This window comes from Lutzomyia longipalpis, chromosome 2 (assembly GCF_024334085.1).
Source record: "Lutzomyia longipalpis isolate SR_M1_2022 chromosome 2, ASM2433408v1".
Classification (NCBI taxonomy): Eukaryota; Metazoa; Arthropoda; class Insecta; order Diptera; family Psychodidae; genus Lutzomyia; species Lutzomyia longipalpis.
This window is the reverse complement of record NC_074708.1, coordinates 35,907,151-35,930,861: the sequence shown is the minus strand read 5'-3', so window position 1 is coordinate 35,930,861 and position 23,711 is coordinate 35,907,151. Positions and strand designations below refer to the sequence as shown.

Sequence of the window (23,711 nt, the reverse complement as noted above, 5' to 3'; positions counted from 1 at the left end):
TAGCTGAAAATGTGCTTTTGGAATTTCGTGTGGTGCTGTATTATATTATATATATTTGTGTATATAACGAAAAGTTGTATAAATTATCAAGAAGCACCGAGTAAAACACACCTCCAAGTCGTCAAATCACATTGGAATCTCATGGAATTCTTATCGCATCTCCGGAATCTTCCATGGAATTTCTCAACACTCAATAAAAGTTAAAAGAAGAGAAAAACGCTAATTTCGAATTTTATACGTTGCGAAAAATCAATCTTCGATCTCTCCTGCACCAACAACAAGAGGAACTCCCTGGCAATTCGCGAAATCTCAAGAGAAAATCTCATATATGCCAGGAGAAGAGACGTGAATGAAAATCACCAAGAATTCTCTTTATATATGTGGAAATTTGTGCTTTGCTGAGAAGAATTGGTCTTTTGGTCTCCCAGTGTGTGACGCTTTTTTTGTGTGTGGGACGAAATGCTGCAAGAGATGCCTTATCAGTGCCAAAATATATGTAGGTATATATGTTCCCCTGGTGTGGTTCTTCTTTTGGTATAGAATGTGGCAGTTAAAAAGACAAACTGTGAGCGTGACCATTTTTGCTTATTAGGAATGTTCTTTTATTTTAACAAATCAGGTGGTCCAAAATTTCATTCTCAATAGATTTTTTATTGGTGAAAAATTCCTTTTTTTTGTAAATAATTTAAATTAAAATTCTTGAATAGTTTGGAAAAGGGCTCTCATAGATTTATATCAAGATTGGTCCAGAAAAAAGAATCAAAAAGGTTTTTTTTAAATTAAAAATTGTTTTTTTTTTTCAGATTTCAAATATTTTCTCTATTTTAAAAATTATATAGATCAAATAAGATTCAAGCTTTTTTAGAAAACTGATACCAAACCCTCTCTCTCTCTCCACAATTAAATGGAGAAAATTGGCACAGAGAGCACACCCAATCATGGTTTAAAATCAAATATCTATTCCAGGAGAAATCCCAAATGATATCGAGATGTGTATCACAACGATCACGTGGAATGTTTCCTGGGTGTGCGATTACAATCGTGAGACAGACGTGGAAAAGCAGAGATGAGAGATTTTCCCCCATTGATAAGCATACATAGAAATAATGACGATGATTTCGTGCTTATCAGGTAAAAAAGATCTCCCTGACGGGGTAGAAGTAATTTGATCTCAATCTTGACATTCTTGGAAATTGAGAATCGAAGTTGAGGGGTCATCAGACACGCTGTGTTTAAACTTCCATCACTCGCTCGTCTTATTCTCTTTTGCAAATTAATTAAGACGCTCATGGGGCAATTAAGCTATATAAGGTTCTTTACAACACCTTCCCAATAGCACACTTACATGTTGATTTTTCTCTTTCTTTTAACGAAAAAAAAAAAATACATAGGAAAATTATTCAAAATTATATAGATACATAGAAGTGTGGTATAAAGTTGTTGGATTAATTTAAATTGTGATTTATCGCAATTTCACTTATTGCTACAGTTATATTTGAATTAATTTGCTGACTGACGCGTTCATTGGGAAAATTTTTATTTTTCACTGAATTAATTATTTTTAATGAGCCACCCATTAACTTGAGAAACACACACACCGTTCATATTGAAATTATGGCACCAATTAGGGATTTTTTTCGGTAGGCAAATTTTTATCTATTAAAGCCTAAAAAATTTAAAATCTTTCTACCGGAAAGCATAATGTTTTTACATAAAATGCAGAGAAATTTTTCAGCATTCATATTTCTTTTTATTTGATTTCTATAGAAGCAAGAGATACTTGTGGTTCCACACCATCTTCAATATTTCACGGGGATTTTTGCCAATTTCTCCACTATGAGGGCCATTCTGTGTTCCACACAACCCCCTGCTCTCCATGCCATTCCAAGGGGGTTGGGGTTGCTGCTCAAGGAGCCATGGTAAGAAAGAGCATGAAAAGAAGTCTTCAGGAGTGAGAGTGGAAAATCTAGTGCTAGAGAAATGTCGTGTGTGTGCGATAAGGCTGAATGTGGAGGTGAACTGATATGGAGCACACACCGAGACTTGAGGGGGGTTTGGGGGGTGGGTGGCAAAAGGCGGGTGGAGGGCGGTGTATGTGAAACGTGTTGCCAGCGATAAGACCTTATTTATATTCATCAATGGAGTTACTCGCGCTCTTTTTGCCGCGCCAGCAACTCCGTGTTGTGCGACGGAGACCGACTGAGAGTTTGTTTGAGGGCGAACAAAGTGGCGGCGAGGGTGGGTTGCGATAAGAAACTCGGATAAAGTAAAACGATAGACTTGAGAATGTTGGAGAGTTCTTGAGCTTATACCACCCACCGCCGCATCATCCCCTTCTTTGGGTTTTTCTTCTATATATAGGTTGAGGGAGTTTCGATATCGCACCAAAACACGAAAGTGTATAATGAATGTTTGGAGACTTTGAAAAATTGACATCAACCCCTCACCAGATATATTGAGGGTGGTTTTGATTCTTTCGCAACAGTGGATACGTATAAACTACCTCAGTCAATCACATTCCAATCCCGCCCCCAATTGCACGAAATCACCGCAAAACCCAACGAAGAATTTTCCTCGCACACACATTTTCCTCCCGTTTGTCTCTCACTCTGATTATGGAAATGATAAGAAAGTGTGTTTAATTTGAGACTTATAAGTGCTAAATATGACATCGTCAACTCTTGCGAGAGCTTATGCAAATATACTATGTAGGCTCCCCGCGAGAAACAAAAAAAAACATCCAAGAGGAAAATTTTCTTCCATGCGCGAAAATTGTTTAGGAGATGGCGGTGGAAAATGTATCAGTAAGCAAACTTGCGGGGTTTTATTTTCCATGTATGATTGTCAAGAATGTATGTATATAATATAGAGACCTCACTGACTTTAGGAAGGAATTTTCCGTGATATCTAGAACGCGCATCTTGCAGCCTTTTCCGACCTCTGCAGCATCACAGTGTGAATAGAACAACCAGGGGCTTGTAAAATTATTTTTAAATTTAAAAAAATCATTTTAATATTTTATTTTAATTTATAACTTTAACTTTTATTTAAGCTTTATATATTTTTAAAGAAAATATCAATGAAATAATTTTTCAATAAAAAGAAAATTGTAAAAAAAAAGAAAATCAGATCGTCGCTGGAGTTGTGAAAACAAGTCACATACGAAGTATTCTGCTCAATTTTAACAAATAAAAAAAATTGCTAAACCTACCCTGAGACTTATCGCAAAAGCTCACACATATACACCCCCTAACTTTTGTATGCTGAAGCTCAATCTTAACAAGTGAACTTCTCATTCTGTTTATTGCAAGTTTTCCTTTCTCAAAGAGGGTGAGAAGATTTTAGTTGAAGTCTCCCTCTCTCTCTTACTTCGTGTGCTATGTATGGGGTTGAAATGTTGATACTTCTTATTCTTGTGCCCATATAGTTTCTTATCAGTGTCGGCCAGTCGTGGTTTGGAGCATATCTAAGTTTTCATTCTCACTCCCCCTCTCCCTCTTGTTTTCCCTCACCACCGCCATCCCCTGTTAAAACGACGGTGCGGTGAAAATCAAAAACCAACCCCCCTCGTGCACAAAATCGTGGGATGTGTTCGCAGTGTGAAAACATTTGCTCAAAAGGGTGGCAAAACATTGTGAGAAATAATAACAAAACAAGACGAGACATGAGGATCTTCCTTGAATCTTTTGCCTCTCATACGATGGGAGACAAACATCCCCAAAAGGAGATGGAGGATTTTGCACAACTAACAAATTTTGCAATAACAATTAAGAATTAAACTTGGATTATCTCTGAGACAGATACATCTAAAGGGAAAATTTTGCATAAGAAAATTCAACTCAATTTTAAGACATGGCAAGTCACGAAAAAAAGTCCCAAAGTTAATATTTTCCAACAAAATGTGCAAAATTCATAATAATAGATTAAAATTTAATACCACATAGGTACTCTGTGGTCTATGATATTTTATAAACAATATACCCCCCATAATCCTCAGCTGTGCAACAAGTTTAGCAAAATATTTCATGTAGAAGATTGTAAAAATCACATCGGGGGGATTTATGAAAAATTTTCCATTTTCAATCAAATGCAAAGTACTTCATATATAGTATAAAAGTTTACGATGATTTGATGACTTTACACCACAAACGATTTAATATTACTTCAGCAAAACTTTCCTTGCAACGACGTTGTGACTCAATAGAAAGTCTTGTAAGTAGTTTGCATACATTTAGGGGAATTTCGGTAGTAGTAAAGTGTATGATTTAATTTAGAAAAAAAAAATGAAATTTATTCAAAGGAGAGAAGAAGAATCGTAAGAATATGGGAAATGAGAATTTCTTAGAATTTTTTTAATAAATTTTTTTTTTTATATAAAATTCAGTAAATTTTCTTTAATTTTTTAGAATTTGCCTGATTTTATCAGCCATTACAAGCATATTTTTTAAAGAAATAGATATGATTTTCTTTCAAAAAATTTTTTGAGCCTTATAAATAACACATCTCAAAAACTTATGAAAAAAGCCAAAAAACTTATAAGAAATTAAATATACTGTTAAGCTGAGTTATTCATAGGGCCCTTAAGGCTTTAACATGAATTTTTTTTACCTCAGAGAGCTTTTGGTTCTATTCAGAGTTTTCTTTTGGAAACTTAAATTAATTAATTTTGGAAATTTATCTTAAGAAATTCTCGAACTCAAATCCATTTAATTTTAAATCTTGAGTTTAACCAACAAGCTGTCTAAACTCTCTCACGCTAATTAAAGGTCTTCAAGCTTACTGGCTTTTCCGTCTCTTGGAGGCAAAAGAGTTTCGTAATTTTTATAGTATTTCTGCCCTACTTATTGTTCTGCAAAAGTCTTTCAAATATCCCGAATCTGCAAGACAATTCAGAGACACAATTCCACCGGCCATAGCGAATTTAAACACGATATAAATCCCAAAATGCAATCTCTCCATGGCTCTGAGAGAGTAAACGGAGTAAATTTCAAACAGTTCTGTTTGTATGTTTGGTGAACATCGGGTTAAAGTACCATAAGCAAAGCACAAGAGTCGTTAAGATGGAATTGAGAGCTTTTGGTGGATCGCGATTGAGAAATGAATGAGGGAACAAATGCGTGTGCAATTTATGAGGAGATATATTCGCGCGGCTTAGCCCAAGCCAAGAGAATATATGTTGAGGGAGAGAAGAAAAAAAAAGGTTTGCGCTGAAGGAGATCATCCGTTTGATTGCGTCTCAGAGGAGCACCACCGATTGCGGTCGTGCACCTCCAAGTTGTGGGGATCTCTTTTGAGTGAATTGTTGTTTTTCATTGTGGCGAAAAATAAATATAAATTTTCCCAATTGCAGATTAGAGCCGCTCGCGTTGCCTCACATTGTGGTGGGATGTGTGAAAAAGGAGGGAAACGTATCGAAAAACCAAACCATGGTTGAATTATCGTCTGATCGACAGTTGAACCGTGAATTTTATTTTGAACCACGATTCGCACGTTTGCCTGGGCGAATTGCTTTCTTTTCCATATTATACCAGATTGAATTCTTCGTACGGTGCGATTGCAGGTGCGGCACAAGGAGGTGATTTTAGCGGGGCTTTGCCGTGGTGGTACCCATGCTTTGGGTCGATGCGAGAAGAAAAGCACCCTTCACCAGGGGTCTCTCTCTCTGCCGCCTGAAATTGTCTATATATGTGGCTGTGTTGTATATATGTTTATTGTGTTGCGGGGGTGTGTAGATATTATGAAATATTCTCTGTGTGCTTGTAACCAGAGAGAGCCGAGGTGGTATCCATGAGATAAGACTCGACTGGCTGCGGGTGGTTGATAAGAACCCGTCGTCTCTCGTTTCTATCCATATATCCACATCATCACACACTCCGCATCAGTATTTTGGGAGAGAGAGAGCAACAGCAGTGTGCAACCCAAGCACACCCCCTTCACATTTTCTCACCCACCCACCCCCCACTGACACAGGGAGGGCCAACACAGCGATTCACGTCTTTGTCCTTCGCATGTCACTTCGAGATAAAGCATCTTCCTCCTTCTTCCTGCCGGTCAAAAATCCCCACAAAATACCGGCAAGAGCGCCAAAATGTTTATATAACTCCCTCAATCTTAAATTCCTGCACTTGATACATACATACAGTATTCCACCTGCTTCCCCTCTCCTTGCTGTCTCTGTGTGTCAAAACTACCCCTTTCTTTCAAGTCTCTGAGCTCTGCATTTCGATATTGCAACATTTCGCAATATTTTCTTTAATTGAAAGATTTATATTTTTAATAATAAATTCAAACACTTTTAAAGCGTCTTTTATTGCAAAATTGTGAATATTTTCATTGATGCATCAAATAAAATAACTGGCATTTAACCCTTAAAAATTACGCTCAGAAAATTTTCTTTATTGACTTTCACTGCCTAAAAGTGAGATGAAAAGTTTTTATTTTTACAAAAATCGAATGGATTCGATTAAAGAAAGAGTTTCAAAACTTCTAAAGCAAAATTTCAGGAATTTATATTGAGAAATTGACTATTCTAGACAATTTTTAAATTAGATTTCGCGAAAATTATTGTGTAATATTCGAAAATCGTGATAATTCCGATTAGCATCTACTACCGTCTTGATACTTGATTTAAGAAAAATCAGAGAAATAAGTAAAATTAATTTTGAGATATTTAATGAGAATTTTTTCAATTATTTTCTATCTACGAATTTTTAAAAAGATCTTCAAATGTCTAGATTTGCCCAGATTTTTCCTAACTTCAAATAATCGATTAAATATTTATGATTTTCACGATAAAAATCATTCAAAACGATACATTTCAGCTTCAATTAAAGGTTTAATAACTAAATAACAAACTATTTATTTAATTTTAATAAAATACATAAATCAGAAAAGTAGTTTTTTTCAAATTTATTTAATTTATTCCCACAATATTATTTCATGGATGGCATGCAAAAAGTGGGTTTATGAGCTTTCTCCAACACAGAAGAATAGCTTTGCTGCCGCGAATATCAACAAGTTATCATTCAAACAGTACGCTCGCCCCATTTCAAATCACAAAATGCGATTAACATGGAGAGCCTTTATAAATTACAAATCAAATCATCACTCAAATGCTACTGGACGAGTACCCGATAAACTGATAATGGAGTGTCATTGAGAATTTCCCTCAGTACACTGAGAGATAGAGCGGGGGTTGAAAATGACGATATTTTGGCAAAGAACTTTTTTTTGCTGCTGCCTTTCTAGCGGAAGCTATCACATAGATTTCTTCATGCGATTGTGAAGCAAGAAAATTCATACGATAGTAAGACGAAAATTTTATTTTTTTGATAAGAAAAAATAGCCAAGGATGTTTCATCTTATCAGTGTGACGCCCACAGATTTTTCTTGTGCTTTCTATGTGCTCCAGATGATATATTGATGGATATTCTGGACGAAAGAGAGAGAGAGAGCGAGAGAGAGGGAACGAGTTGAAGCCCCCTCGCAATCACCGGAAATATCGCATATATTGAATGCTATTTTATCTGTGAAATGGTCACTGAAAGCATAATAATTATTATGAAATATAAATAAATTTATCGCGGAAACAATCACGATATTGTGACTTTTTGTTTTAATATTGCCACTGCATATATATAGGAGCAAAATTTATCATTACTTGAAAATCACATCCACAACCAAATCGATTGGCCCCGGATTTTAGTTGACAAACATCGTAAATTCGCGATAAAACCCCGTTATATGACTAACTATATTGGTGAATGATGCATAAAACGCGTGGTGTGCTATATATTTTCGTACTGTTTGCCTCACAAAATGGGGAACAATAAATCGCCAACTTTTATATGTGCTACCGTGGAAATAATATTAATATTCCTCTTCATTTCCGCAACTTCTTTACTCACTGCTATGTGAGAATTTACAGATCATGGCGGAATTTTGTGAAACTTCGCTTTGTTTTGATGAAGATCTTACATAAATTATTAGAAAATGTTCAATGAGGAGCCAAGAAAAATTAAAAAAATTGAAAATTAAAAAAAAATATTATGCAATTTAAAGCAGTTTAATATCCTACATAATAAAGAATATAAGAACGTGAAGAATAAACTAATAGTTTAAGAAAAATTAAGAAGAAATCGGAAATACATAAACTACACCCCCAATACTATTATTTTGTTGTATTTTAATAACAATTGAATATAAAATATATTAGTTTTCATAGTTATATGTAATATATAAAAATTATAGATTTTAGAGATTTCAGAAGGAATGAAAAACAGCAAAACAACCCCTGCTTAAGCAAAAATCTAATAAATTAATGTTCCTTTAATTTAGATCAGGATCTGTAACATTTTATCATTTACTTTTATTTCTCTCGCAATTTCTCTTATTGATTTTACAATTCTTAATTTTTATTCATTTGCCCTACATCTTAAATAAACTCAATTCAATATAAATTTTGTTAGAATGAAAACAAGAAAGATAATAATATAAAATAACTCACACCCTGTGTACAAAAAAAAATACTTTCAGTTTATAAAAATTGCATTTATAGTTCCATATCTGACTTTTAGTAGTATTTTCGTATAACTCTCATGGCTTTTCCGAACGTGTTTCATTATCTGTTCTCATGTGTTTTGCGAATAAAAAAAATTCAGTGCGAATATTTTAAATCGCGATAAATCGAATACAAAGCATCATTTATAAGCTCGTTCGTTGACGCTTTCCGCGATATCGTGTGCAGAGATGGAAGGCACAAAAAAAATATTTAAAATGTTACATTTGATGGAGAAATTCATGGTCGAGGAGTTTTATCTTCAACTTTTTTTTTCATGTTACAGCTGGTGTGGCGAAAAAAGACGCCTTTCCTTGTGGATATGGCCCCTCGGGACGTTTTGTGCGAGAGATATTCTAATCACATTCCCTAATTTGCTCCACCATACATAGCACAGAAACTTGCACGATAGCACACAAAAGCTCTGGCGGTGCATGATGGTGAAGCTGATAAGCATTTCTGCGTTTTTTTCCTCAATAAATTAAATTTATTGTCTGTGAGATATGAAAATAAAATGATTTCCCACGATTTGAGTGGATGCGGAGAGTCGCCCCCCGAAAAAAAAAGAAAACGACGAAGTCTTCTCTCTGGGGGCATTGAAAACGAGTGAGAAGAATAACTTTTGTGTAATACACCGAGAGTTTGTATTTATGAATAAGCAAAAGCATATAAGACACCCATTATCTTGATATTATTTTGTTCTTTTCTCATCTATCTCGACTTGTCTTTCTTTTTGCCACCACCACCACCATCCGCAGAAGAGACGCGCAGCACGGTGCTCGGGGGGTGAGTTTCTTTTGGGGAGATTGTGGTGATATTTTAGGGGGGTGGGATGGGAATTGCCATTTGATGGAGAGATTAAATAGATTTGTGTAGTAGCAAATCCGAACAAGAAAGCACATTCATACACCCACCCATTCTTTACTTCTTGCTGCTGCTGCTGGTATTCCCTAAATCACATTTTACCAATCTTTGTCACCCCATCGTGCTTTTTCTTACAAATCCACGCTAAGTTTAATGAAGAAGATTGCTCTGAGAGAACTTTTTAATAAATTCATTTTTTTTATTACAAATCTTAGGGAGTTATCCCACTTAAGCTCTAAGCACTTGATGCTTAAGATTTTACATGTGAAAAAACGAGAAGAAATACCGTTGTTTTCTCTTTCGTACTCACATAGAGGTTATGATGCTCAAGCACTTGGAGCTTAAGTGTGATAGCCCCGTTAGAATGATTGTTAATCAATATGGAAAAACTATTGGGAAAATCCAATGAAATGTCGGTGGAAAATTAGAAAGAAACTATTTCATTTAATTTTTTCTTTAAAAAATGATGAGGTAATTTTTTTAAGGATTTCTTAAATTGTATAGATGAGGAACAACAAAAGAAAAGGAGACTCTTCAGTCATATATGGGCCAAAACATTAAAAATTGGGAATAGCCCGTGCATATTTTTGCATTTTGTCTCTAATCTTTGCTGACTTTTATTCTATTTGACTGGAAAATGGTAATTCTTTCGCGATTTTTATTCTTTTTTTCTGGTTCTCTAAAAGATAATGCAAATAAAAATTATTTCTTGAACCCGGTGAACTCTCATATACACATGAATAAGATCCTTTTCTTAGGAATTGCTTGAAAATATTTATTGAATTTTTCTACAAAATCCTGCTATAAAATTTTCAGACATTTCTGTTGAACATTTTTTTTTTTAATTTTCCTTTAAACTTTTCCCGCATATTTCATGAAATTTTTTTTAATGTTGTAGCAACATAAACATAGCATATCTTAATATATAAAGCTGAAATGTTTGTCTGTCTGTGGCACATGAACTCCTCCGAAACGGCTGGGCCGATCTTGATGAAATTTGGTATGGGGGTAGAGGGGGTCAATACGAGTTGCAAGCGCTATATGGGATTCCGCCCCAACCTCCCTATATAGCGCCCCCACTAAAAAATTGATTTTTTCCCATTTTCTACCTGCTGAAGGGTCAGATAACGGGATTTTTTTATTTTAAAAATTTTTCGGGGTACCGTATTATTCATCCCCCCCTACTAATATACGCCTCCCTTTTATAGCTTAAAATGGAGTTTGCTCACACGTGATTGGGGGCTCGGGTTGACTAGTAGTATATATAGCTTAAAATAAATTGGTACAAAAATCCCAACTCTGAACCATCCCAATCAATTTTTAGTATCTATAAAAACCCTCAAAAAAAAAACAACCACTTCCATCCCTCAGAGTGAAATGGAATGAGTCGGGTTGAGATAAAATGAAATAATTAAAATGACAAAGTGTCGCTATCAGTCCACCATGGGGAAAACTTATAATATAAAATGTTGAAAAAGTGTAGATCTATCTGGACATGGTATCTCATTAATTTTCTCGCTATCACCTGGACGATTCTTCTTTTGCACACAAACTCCGAGAGAGGGACAACTTTTGCTACCCCGCACAATCACCCCCCTCGCAATGGGGCCACCCTCATCGTGTGTCCGTTGGGGGTGGTTGGAAAAACCACAAACACACACACACACATACAGTCTAACCACTGATTTTTCCTTATCAGACATTCCCATAGAATTTTAGGGGGTGAGAGCGGGAAAAAAATTCAAGCTCATTTGTGATTTTCCTCGAAATGAGCTTTTCTTTTGAATGTGCCAACCACGTGGCGGAAGAGTCAACAAATTTAGCTGCGTTCACAGCACAAAATGCATCGTTATCGGATTTGTTTCTGCAATTTAGTGTTGCAAAGCACGTTTATTGTTGCAAATTTTTCCGTCATTTGATCACCTTCCTCGCCACGGAGTTATTAATCTGTTTGAATTTTCACTCCCTTCTTACATTGTCTGTGGGAAAAAATATGCTAATTCTCTGTCTGAAATAACTCGGTAAGAGATTGCACTGATAGAAATCGAATGATTCATTTTGAAGGAGTTTATTCATTGCTGTATGAGATGATTCTCATTCGCAGAAATAATTAAGATATTTAATCTCCTAGAAGATCAAAAAGAAATTCGTAAAGAATCTCTTTATTGTTGAGAAATGTTGTAATGATTTATAATAATAAATGTAATGAATGACGTCAGTATTGTGCGTTTTTCTCTACATTAACGCATAAAGCATAGAAAATTTATATTTTTTTAGTTTTTTACGAATCATTTGCATGAATGCTTCATGCAATTAAACAGGCTCTAATTTATTATTTTAATAAAGTTTATTAATTTAAATACAACATAAAATGAAATTAAAAGTGTACAATATACAATTTATTTCCTTTTGCAATTTCTAACAGTGTTGTGAATTGTTAATACATTTGCATTCACATCTGCAAAAATAATTTCTTTCTATCTCATTCATGATGATGATTGATGGCTTCTACTGCTTTTCATACTTTAGCTATTTATCTACAACAATTTTACTTTTCAATCGAAAGAAAAAAATATTTAAATTTCCTGCTCTGAAAAAAATGTAAAAATATCCACTATCCAAATTTTAAAAGCCCCCAACATGAAATAATTCCATATCAGTAAAAATGTTGCGATAAGCCAGTCCACGCAGGAAGCACGCAATGGACTTCCTTTTGCAATTTGCGTTAAGAAATTTTCTCAGACGCTGATTAGAAATTCCCTTACCCTGATTATCCACTGATTGTAATGTATATAGCTCAGCTCACAAGTGGGGCTCATATGGCGGTACAATCAGTGCATTCATGAATCACATGGATAAATGTATAATTAAAAGAAAATTCAAACAAATGGCGATAAGGCGAACTGATAAAGCATCTCCATCAGGCAGTTATGGGGAGATTGTGGTGGCAAGGAGAGTATGGATATTTTTCTGTGCTATCGCAAATATTTCTCAGGCTTTGATTGCCATTTCAAGTTAAAAAAATAAATAAATAAAATAAGATTGCATTCTCAATCATTGTTTCGCATCGTTGTACCAAAGACGCCATGCGCGCCCTCAGTGTGGCACACAGTGATGATAACATATCGCGGTGATTAGTTTGAGGTTAAGTGATGGATTGCGCCTTGTCATAACCTCAATTAAAGGAAACATAATACTGGAAGACAATCAATGACCATGAAACTCTACAAAAGCAACGCGAAGGAATTTACTTGGAAATTCTTTAAAGAAAATATTCAAATTTTAAGGTGATTTTCCTAGTTTTTAAAGAATTTCTGGCAAATTATTTGAGGTTAAATCAGTTAAACTTACGCATGGCGCCATCTACGGGTGTCTCCATATGTATTTTCTTCCTTGTAAGCAATCCAAAGAGTTTCGGATACATTTTCTCCTATAAACACACAATTTTCACGGCACATTGAATAACGCGATATGGCCTCATGAACGGCTCACTGTCGACTGCTTCACCCTACATTTGAGAAGCTCACACACCCAATTCAGTGCATTCCCAGATTAAAAGCCCCGTGGCACGGGGGGAGGCGAGGTGCCTCGCAAGGGGACGCAAAAAGAGAACACGTTACGAAGATATCAAAGATAAGGCATATTTTTATCGACTAAACTAAATATTTTGACTGTGCCCGCGATAAAATTATTCTCTCTCTCACATGCACGATAATATGCGCGACTTTTTTTTCTCACACACTCTTCCGCCTTAATTTGCTCACACGGAAAAAAATGTGGATAAGATTAGGAAGAGACTTCTGCGCGGAGAACAAAAAAACGAGAAGATAAATAAGTCTATTTTATGGGATGATGGGCATCCGCGGTAAGAGGGCGGAAAAAAATTCTTTTTGCAGTCCTATCAGTTTGAAAACACAAAATGAGTTCTTTGACTTTATCAAAACTCTCGCATTACATACATATATAATTTTGTAGCGTGCGGGTAAATTAACAAAAAGGCACATTAGGAGAATATTATTTTTTTTTGTTGAGCAGATAACACTTTATTCCTTATCTACTCTTTTTTCTCCCTCTCTCTCTCTCCCTCACTCACTCTTGATGGATATATATGCATTTTTTCCACACATTTTCCGTGGTTTTATCTTACATTTTTATAGAAACTTCCAACCAGTCATACAGCGCGCGGTGTTGTATATAATGACAAAATTGAAACCCGCATATTTTCCTTTTTGTGTTCACTTCCAAATGAGACAATATAAATAGCAGAAAACGAAAAATGTTATAATTAACCATCATATCTTAAATAATTAAAATATTATTCAGCGTTGTCACACAAAGACATGAAATGGAGGGAAATGCCATATCGTATTCGTCTTCCAGCACAAAATGGTGTGTCCAAAAAGTTTGAAAACTTCTGTTGTGCTTTTCTTTTATTATCTATATTACCTATTGTACGTATATAATTTAAAAATATATATAGCTTGACTTTTTTTCAAAGTTCATTATTTAATTTTAACGATTTTGAAGAAAACCAATGAGCTTGAAGAAAAAAATATATCGAAAAATAATTCGAGGGCTTAATTGTTAAACCGGCTAACTTTGTTTGAGCTCCGAACCGACTTAGCCGTTTTTACAATTTACCCTTCGAATTATTCTATTATTAATTTTTTTTAAACGAAATCTTAGAAGATTTAAAAACAAATTTTGCCTCTTAAATCAAAATAAGTGTCTCGGATTATAGTGACAGAAACGATTTTTAACCGATTTGCAATTTTGATTAATCTATAAAATTTTAAACAAAAATTTCGACTTTCTAGACTTATTTTTCTTAACAATTTATTAAAATAAGTGGTTTGATTTATTTTAATATTTTGTTTTTAATTGTTTTGAAGTAAGCCTTTAAAAGTTTTGAGCTGGTTTCTCAAATGAATATTTTGTAAAAAGAATTAGAAAGCATTTTTCATTTTCTTAAACTTTTATATTCTAAATTTAAATTAAGGATTAATATTTTGCAAAGAAAATTAAAAAAAAAAGTTTTTTAAACATATTTTCTTCTTAAACTGTGGCTTCCATTACCTTTTTTAGTGGATCATTGAAATTTTAAGTAAAGAAATCACTTTTTAATTTATTTTGAAGATTTTTAAAAACATTTTTAAATAAGAAAATTAATTAAAAAAATGTTTTTTTGATCTTAACCAATTTTAACTACAAAATTGTATGAAAAGAGAAAAAAAATTAAATGACAATGAAACTTTGTGAACAGTCTTGGGCTCTGTGTCTGGGCGGGAGGGACGTTGAAGGGGAACCGGAGTGTGTGGAGCCCATTGAAAAGAGACGGAAAAACTATTACAATAAATCCCATTTCGCGATAAGCTCGTATATCACTGTGAGAGTCACATACAGTGAAAAACATTCCATGCGATAGATAAGCAGTAGATAAACTTTTGAATACATTATCCGCCAAGATAAACTCAATATGTAACGAAACACGGAAATGGTTTATGTGCGCCTCTCAATGCGATACCGAGCAAACTCCAAAAACTTTGTTATTAGGAACTTTGATAGCAAGGATAGATAGGATGGGATAGAGCCTTCTCCGCTGTGGTGTGCCAAAAAGTCCTCTCCCTTCGGCACATGAAAATCTCCCCTCGAAATACGATAAAAATGGACAAAAACTATTCTTCTCGCAGCACTCACTAATCTGTCACATGCACCCCTTATCGCAAGATCTCATTCCTTCGGTGAAATATATTTGATTAATGGTCCGCCAAGTGTGGTGTCTTACCTGAAAAGAAGAGATAAGGCAAAGTTAGTTAAATTGCAACAATTCCTTTTTTTTCTTTGAGAGTGTGGGTGTAATCCCACGAAAAGTCTTTCACATTTTCATAGTAGCATACACACACACAAAAAAAATCAATAGGTATTTTATGAAATTTCCTTTTTTATGCGATATTTCTCAATCTCTTCCTCTTCTGTGCACCAACAATACAAACATAAATTTTATATCATCCAGTATATGAGACTTTATTCTCAAAATGTTAGGTATTCAAAGCATGGCTACAGTACCAGGTTCACAGTGAACGCACCTAAGTAGCGAATTTTTTTTAACTATAGGTTCCTAAACTTTTGGTTCAGGAATATTGAAGTCCAGGTAATTCCGGGACATCAGAGTTTTATTGGTCAATTTTCTAGGATAGTTTTAGAATTTCTAAAATTGACTAAATTTTTTTTATAGGTTTCATAGAAATTCAGAAGTTTTTTTTGCTAGAAAAATTCTAGAAATAATAAAGTAAGTTAAAAAAACTAAAAAATTTTAAAGAATTATCTAGTTTTTTTTTCTAAAATCTCTAGAATTTTTCTCTAGATTTGTTCTATGACTTAGAAGTTTAAAAGTCCTACATATTTCTAGGAAGAGAGGTTCTAGGCTCTATTTATGTAAAAGTTATAAGACAATTAGAATCTCAAGGTTCCGATTTTCGGACAAAATAAAAAATAAAACAAAATATAATTTTAAAAATAAAATCAATTTAATCTTTTATTGCATTTTTAGTAGCAATTTCAAACTATTTCTTTGTAATAGCAAATTCCACGATTACTTATGTACCATGTTTCCGAGCCATACACTGTAGCATACACCCCGTGAGCAACAAAGAGAGTCAGAGCCAAAGAGCCTTAATGATCCAGAGAGATAAGACTTACGCTTGGCCCGTAGAGCACAACTAACAAAGCGTAAGATGTTTCGCATTGATTAGATCTCTTTCGCTGATAGCAACTTGTGTGCAGCGTCGCCAGTAAAATGGATGACGAGAGACAGAGAACGACAACTCCGAATACTTTCCCTCCACATCGCCCCTGCACTTCACCCAAATATTTTTCCACTTCGAATGATTTTCTCTCTCTCTCACAACACTAAAAGGAAAATCCCTTCGCAATGGAATTTAGTGCCAAAAACTTATTAAAAATTTTTCCAATGGGATTTTCCGATTCAACTTTTCACTGTGATAGTTGCAGGAGAGAGAAAAATGCACAAAGATTGAAATTTTTTATCACCTCTTCTCTGACATCAAAAGGATGAACCTTGATGGGGATTTTTTATTTCCACTGAGATTCACCCCCTTTTGCAATAAATATCCACCCACAAGTGTAACGAAAAAAAAAGCAGCAGCAGTTTATTTAACGAGGTGAAGAGGGAGGAGGACTCCAGCGCAATTTTCATATATAAACTTCCACATCGTATTAATGTTATGCATTTATTTATGATGGTGGTTGGTGGCCCAGCAGAAAATTCAATGTGGCGATACAAGAGTCCACAAACACCAAGCTCTTCGACTTTATTCCCCATTCTCCGATGGCTGGGAGTGAGTGAGAGAGGAAAAAATCCATATACTGTGAGTTTCCTTATCGCAAGAACCATACTCCCTTATCATTTGGTCCGATCAACAATTTCTGCTCGCCCTGTGAGTGGTGCAGGGTTGCCTCTCATGTCCGGAGAGCCACGTGGAAAACTTGCTGAGAATTTTTCAAAAGGGTTCAACGGAAATAATCGCGACGAAGTGAAATTTTTGTTTAATTTTTAACGGAAAATCTTCTTTTAAAAATAAATTTAATTGTTTTTTTTTAAAAGGAATTTAATTTAATGGGCCTTATTCAGAGACCAAGAAATTCTTGAAATCTTTGAATTTTGTACTGAAATTTCAAGATTTTAAGCGAATTTATAGGGTTTCTTAGTCGCTGAATAAGGCTCAATATTAAATAACTCTAAAAAAAATAAGTTTTCCTAATAAATAATCAATTTTTGATAAATAAAAAATGACTTAAAAAATTATTTGTAAATTTTGCCTGAATTTTGATACATTTTTTCTAGAAAGAATTTCAGCAAAACTGTATATTGACAGGGAATTTGTTAGGATTCTTAATAATTTTATATTATTTTATTGTTTTAAAAATCAAACGTTTAATGTTTAATTTTTTAAATTTAATGTTTAATTTTAATTTATTGAAAAAGTTTATAACTTTGTATCATATTTTTTTTTCAATTTTTTAACCTGTTTCAAAACTTTTTAAAAACCGCCTAAAGAATAATTCGAAAGTAAATAATTAATTTTTTTTCACTTAGTTTTTAAATGTAACTGACATATTCTCAAAATTTCTTTAAAATACTGAAATATTCCCTAGATTTTATTTAACTGTCCTTTAATTAAAAATTCCAAAATGTTTTCAAAAAAATAAAAAAAAACTTTATATTAAGTACAAAAATATTACAAAAAATTTAAGTTATTGAAACATTCCCAATATTTAATTTCAAATATTTCATTAAACCAAAAAAAATCACTTTAAATGCTAAAATTTTCTCAAATTTTCATTTCTTTCAGCTTATTCCCCATCGTAAAGCAGATCAGGGAAATTTTGCAACCCTAATCGCATAGAGGCAGAAATGTCTGTGTATGTTATCTCGACTTTGGTTTGGTTGGGAATAAACGGCAATGCTTATACACAGTGTGTCTCACTCACACACCATTCTCAACCCCCATCGGAGCCACCCCATCTCGCCCTACTTTGGCGCTCAGTCCGCGCGACTACAACCCTTATCGTTGAATTTCTGATTGATGAAAAGCGATAAGGGAGCCCAAACGCTGAAGCTGCATTAGCTTGGAGCGCCGAGATAAGGAAATATAGCTTTCTCTCACAAATTCGGATACGTATCCGCATATATACCGTGTACACGTTTTAATTTATAGAAAGTTTAGGAGGGAGATTTAACTCGCTTACCCCGAGCTTTTTAGGGGATAACTCTTCATTTTTTTTCCTTCTTCCTCCCCACAAACTTACAAAGTCTTTTTGTACAGAATTTAAATAACTAAAAGAAATATTCCTTTCAGGGCGCTTTCAGGACATTTTTCCCTTTGAATTAACGGTCATGGTGTGGTACGATGGAGGAAAAAGAGAAAATAAATAAATAAAAATGAAGATGGAAACGTAAATTTTCGCTACTGACGGGGATTCCGCAGTGAAATATCAGCAGAATTGTGTATCCTGTTTTAATACACAGCGAACAAATCGAAAATCATCCCCTACGGATGTTGAACCGATATAGTTTGTTATCAGTCGCCACCACCCACGTTGCCATGCGACTATCGTAGAACAAATCTAGCGGCGAATAAGAACCTTCCACAGCGTGTTTAGTTTCACCATGCGATGAGAACAACCAACACCCTCTCCTAACCCCCACAATCGTCCCATTTTCCTCCTTTTGCACTCCACCACACCAAAAATATATACATAACGATCCACGAAAGTGAAAACTTCACCGCGAGATATTTAACATTTTTTTTTCCTTTTTCAAACATTGTAGCAAATTCACGCGCTGGATTTTATTCATTAGACGTATTTAGGGGTTGATTTTTGGTCATGGGCATTGCTTCACCCCTCAGGAAGATCGAGAGAGTGAGGGTTCCTTTCGCCACGGAATCGGTCATGAGGGGTGGAAAATTGAATAGAAGAGAGCAAAAGTAAAGTGCAGGGATTAACTTGTATTCATCAATTTCATATATTGGTTGTGGAATTAATTTTTGTATTTATTGGGGATGAAATTGGTTGATGGTGGCCTTTGCATAGCCTGCAAAATGTTTTATGTTTTTTTATGCTGAATAATGAATAATATTCAATACAATGAAAGTAGCAATGAGTAGCTGTGATAGAAGTTTTAATTGGAATTAAATTAATTAGGACTAGAAAAGAAAATCTTTATAATCATAGAAAAGTTTGAAAAATAATTTAAAAATCAGACTTATTTAATTCTTAAAATTTTTAACCCTTTTGTGTTAACATAAAAAATGTTTTAGTAATTCATTCAATAGCTTTTTCAGTTAGACAACAAAGGGGTGAATATTTTGATACCTATATACACCCTCTCTGTACACCCATGTGTTAGGCAATCAAATTCAGTTATCTAGCATATCCTAAAGAAATTACATTATGTATCTATATATGGGAATTTAAGGGTGGGTGGAGCGTAGTAAAATCCAGCAGAAATCGCTTATTTTTGGCATGGGGAAATTTTGTTCTTCATATACACACCAAAATTTCTTATCTACCCTTCGCTATCATATGGGGAGCCACCCTCTCTGTCTCATTTTCTCATAATTTTCCATTGTTACCATCAAGATTTTTTTTTGGCTCCTCTCTATGACATTCCACAGCATAGTATTTTAAATAATTTATTTATTCCTTCTCCCCATGGCTTTTCGGTATGAAGGTGAAGGAAAATACGCGCACGCCGGGAGATAATAAAATGAGATCTTTTTTTTTCCTTCTTCTTCTTTTCCATTGAAGGGAAATTTATCTCATTCAGTGGTGTGAGGATGGTGCATGCAGTGTCGCGGGCACCTGCGGGGTGTGTACAAAGAGTCGGGAAATCCGTGGAATCGCGGGGGTGGCGTGTGAGTGTTTTATATCGCGAAAAGCTCAAAGTTTGTAATATATAAACTTTAAATTTTAATGCCGAACTGTTCGACTGGCAACGCGATAACTTCCCAGGGATGCGCAGAGAATTTTCCTCGTAGAGATTTAAGAGAAAATATCACCTCATTTTCCATCCCACCTCCCCCTTTTGTACTACCCAACTTGGGGGTAGTTTGACATTCTTCATCTCTTTCAGCAACCCCACCCCATTCTCAGCTTGATGGCTTGACAGCGACAATGTACATGAGAATTAAGTAACGACGGGACATTACTCGAGTGATTTTCACCTGTAAGAAGAGAGAATCCTTTACGACAAGACATCATTAAAAGCATCTCCTTCATCCTCGGAATCTTCGAAATTGCACGAAGACAAAGCCCATCACCCTCTCCTCAAACCCCCATCCATAACACCCCCATATCACAATGATCCCTGATAGAGTGAAAATGATCTCCCGCCTGATGATTCTCCTCTCTTAATACTCGGTGCTTGGGGGAGGAATGACAAGATTAGAGAACTGCAGCTGCGATAGCAATCACCCGAGACGAATTTATCGGGATTGAGAGCACATCCAAACCCCTTCATTTCTCATCCATTCGCCATTTATCATGGCGCAAAACCACCACCCCCTCACGATGTGCCACAATTTGCTGCTGTGCAAAGTGGGTGGGAAATCCTCCCACCCGCTCTCTCCCTCTTTCGCTACATATTATTGTGAATAAATTAAATTTGATTCATTTCGGATTACATACACACACACACTTTGCATTTTGGAATATTATTTTCATTTCCGCAGCATATCCTGTCTCAAATAATCCTTGAAGATTTTTAATGTAGATTCACTTTCTATTTGCTAAGAGCTCTCTAATATTTCATACAGTAGTGTACCCTCCGTACCCTCAATTGATAGGAAAATTAATTTATAAAAAGGAAAAATTATTGTTTGAGGAATTAATTGGATTTTCAAACGGATTATTGGTTTTTTGCGGATTTAAAGAAATTTTAGAGACGTTTCTAAATTTATTTAGAAGTATTTAACCCTCCGTATACTGCGACCAAAACCTTACGCGCCTACTATGGGGTAGGTGACTAAAGCGTAATAATTTGAAAAAACACCAACTAATATAGCTCTGGGGTCTGTCACCTACCCCTCATAGTATACGGAGGGTTAAAGTAAATGTAAATATTTTAAGTATTTATAAATTGAAATAATCAAGGATAATTTTGTGGATAAATAAGGATTTCTTAGATATTTTGTAGGAGCTTTTTTTACCCCTTCTGGGGACGTTAAGCTAAAGATTTTTTTTTGTTATTTAAATAGACTTGGTGAAACATTTTTAAATGTGTTGAATTTTTTTATTCACAGAGAAAACGTATTTAATAGATTTAAAAAAAAAAACAATTCCTAAAACTATACGCACGTATTCAATGAATTTAATTTCCAAGCAATGAGCTGAGGTAGCCTCGTTAGAGGTAGAAGTATAGTACGCGCTAAATCGGATAGGGGCTGCAAAAAGGGAGCTCAAGTGTAAGGAATTATCGACAGGATATGAAAGTATGTTGCGAATGTAGAGGGTGGTGCAAAATGAAGAAAACCACTTATAAGTGTGGAAGATTTATCAATAAAACCACGAGACACGTCCCTGGGAGAGAAAACACCCCCACCAGAGGATGCTTAGCAGATGGGGAATGACCAACATTAACCCCTCGAACGGGGGCATGGGCGTGGGTGCGCCCAAGTACTCATTGTGGGTGAAAATTATCCCATCTCTCGACGGCCCTTTTGCCAACCCCTTGAACTGTGCGGTGCACTCCTCGGCAAGTCAGCATTTTTTGCAACGTATCCAATGTGTGGTTCTCTGAAGAGGATGAGCGGATATTGTTATAATTTCAGAATTGGCACATTTCGAGTGCGCTTCTGGAGATATGAAACGATTGATAATTTTATAACTCAATACGACTTCCTGGCAGTTTTTTTTTCTTCTTTCGCCATCCTCGTGCACAATTTCCGCCCCCTCGACCATTGTGGTATCAATTTACTGCACTAAGGTGGTTGTGGATTATGTTGCAGTGCAAAAGTTAGGAAGCTTTTCTTAAATATCTGCCTGAAATGATTTTTTTTAATCTACAACGTTGTGTATTAAATAGATATAGTAATGCAAACTTGCGCCATCTATTGAGTATTTATTTTTTTTATATTTTGAATATGAATTCTAACTCTAACTCTTTCAATTCTCAAGAGAAATAGCAGAAAAAGAAATTCATAAGTCAAAAAAATTAAATTTGTCTAAAATTCCGCAAAAAAATAATCACTAGATGGCGCTTATTTATTTATACAGTACCTACTTAAGAATATTTATTTTATCAATATTTTTACTGGATGTTAAGAAAAATTTTTTATTTAATTGCGAGACCTTAAATGTAAATTAAGTTTGGGAATTTATTAAATCAATTCTAATATTTATGAAAAGCGTCATCTATTGTTTAGAAAACCTCCAAGTGCTGCCATCTAGCTAGAGATATTAATTAAACATCACCCAACAATACAATTAGACCAAAAATTCAATTAACTTTTTATCATTTTCCAAATTTATCAATTAAATATCTATCAATGTAATAGGAAACAATCTTAATATATAAAGCTGAAAATGTTTGTTTGTCTGTCTGTGGCACATGAACTCCTCCGAAACGGCTGGGCCGATCTTGATGAAATTTGGTATGGGGGTAGAGGGGGTCAATACGAGTTGCAAGCGCTATATGGGATTCCGCCCCAACCCCCCTTTATAGCGCCCCCACAGAAAAATTGATTTTTTCCCATTTTCTACCTGCTGAAGGGTCAGATAACGGGATTTTTTTATTTTTAGAATTTCTCGGGGTACCGTATTATTCATCCCCCCTATTAATATACGCCCACCTTTTATAGCTTAAAATGGAGTTTGCTCACACGTGATTGGGGGCTCGGGTTGACTAGTAAATTATAAAATAATAGTAAATTTGTAAATAAAATAATGAAACAAAAATAGTGATTAAATGTACAAAAGTGACGAATTTACAATAGCCTGTTAATATGTTTGTATATAGCATTAGGGGAATGTATTTGCAATTCTAAATGAATAATGCGCAATTTTTCAAATTTTATTGGTCAATTCGCACCAATTTGTCTTCAAAATGCACGATAATTTGCATATTTTACAAATATTTTATACAACATCCCATTTTTATGGGATCAAAAATTTATAAAATTAATTCAACACCAAAGCCCCAGTTATTTTTTTCCTCTTGGTGCGCATTGCGAGTTTCCCATCATTGGGTAATAAATGTGTGAAAATTGTTTTCAGGGGAAATTGATTCACCCCCGAAGAGGCATAAATAATTGCACACGTTATAGAATGGAGTGTTTGCGTGTTCGATGGGCCACCACACCATCCCCTGTAGAGTATTGTGGGGGTGGGTGAGGGTTGAGTGCTGTGTGTGTGATTTTATGCTTAGAAAAGTGATAATATTTCATTTGAAATTGCGTCTAGGAAGTGCATAACGTGTCATGAGGAGAGCCTTATCAGTCTTCCGCACGATCGCAATAATAGTGTCACTCTCTCCTCTCCGCATCCCACCCACCAACCCCTTCCTCGTGTACCAGCCAAGAGTCTCCAAATGGGGTCTGACGTCTCCCCACACAGAGATGTGAGTGAGGATGGGTTAGCGCCGTCATCTCCGCATCTTTCAGCAATGAGTGTCTTTTATTATTACATTTATACCATAGCACTACACATGCTGTATGGTGTTTTGAGCAGTGGATAAAATAGAAATCTGCTTTATCTATCCGCTACATTG

At 35.0% G+C, this 23,711-nt stretch overlaps 1 protein-coding gene across 2 annotated transcripts in view; it reads right to left on the bottom strand.

Annotated features, from left to right (window-relative positions):
* The window catches only part of LOC129790477 (zinc finger protein ush), a 96,590-nt gene that overhangs the window by 34,546 nt on the left and 38,333 nt on the right, over window positions 1-23,711 (bottom strand). The window contains exon 1 of one of the 2 annotated variants that reach the window (XM_055827974.1): window positions 12,773-13,553. The exons of the other annotated variant lie outside the window; for it this stretch is intronic. Within the exon in view, the coding sequence (XP_055683949.1) occupies window positions 12,773-12,845 (73 nt within the window). The 5' untranslated portion in view covers window positions 12,846-13,553. Of the gene's footprint in view, window positions 1-12,772; window positions 13,554-23,711 lie in introns of those variants that run through there. 2 annotated transcript variants of the gene reach the window in all.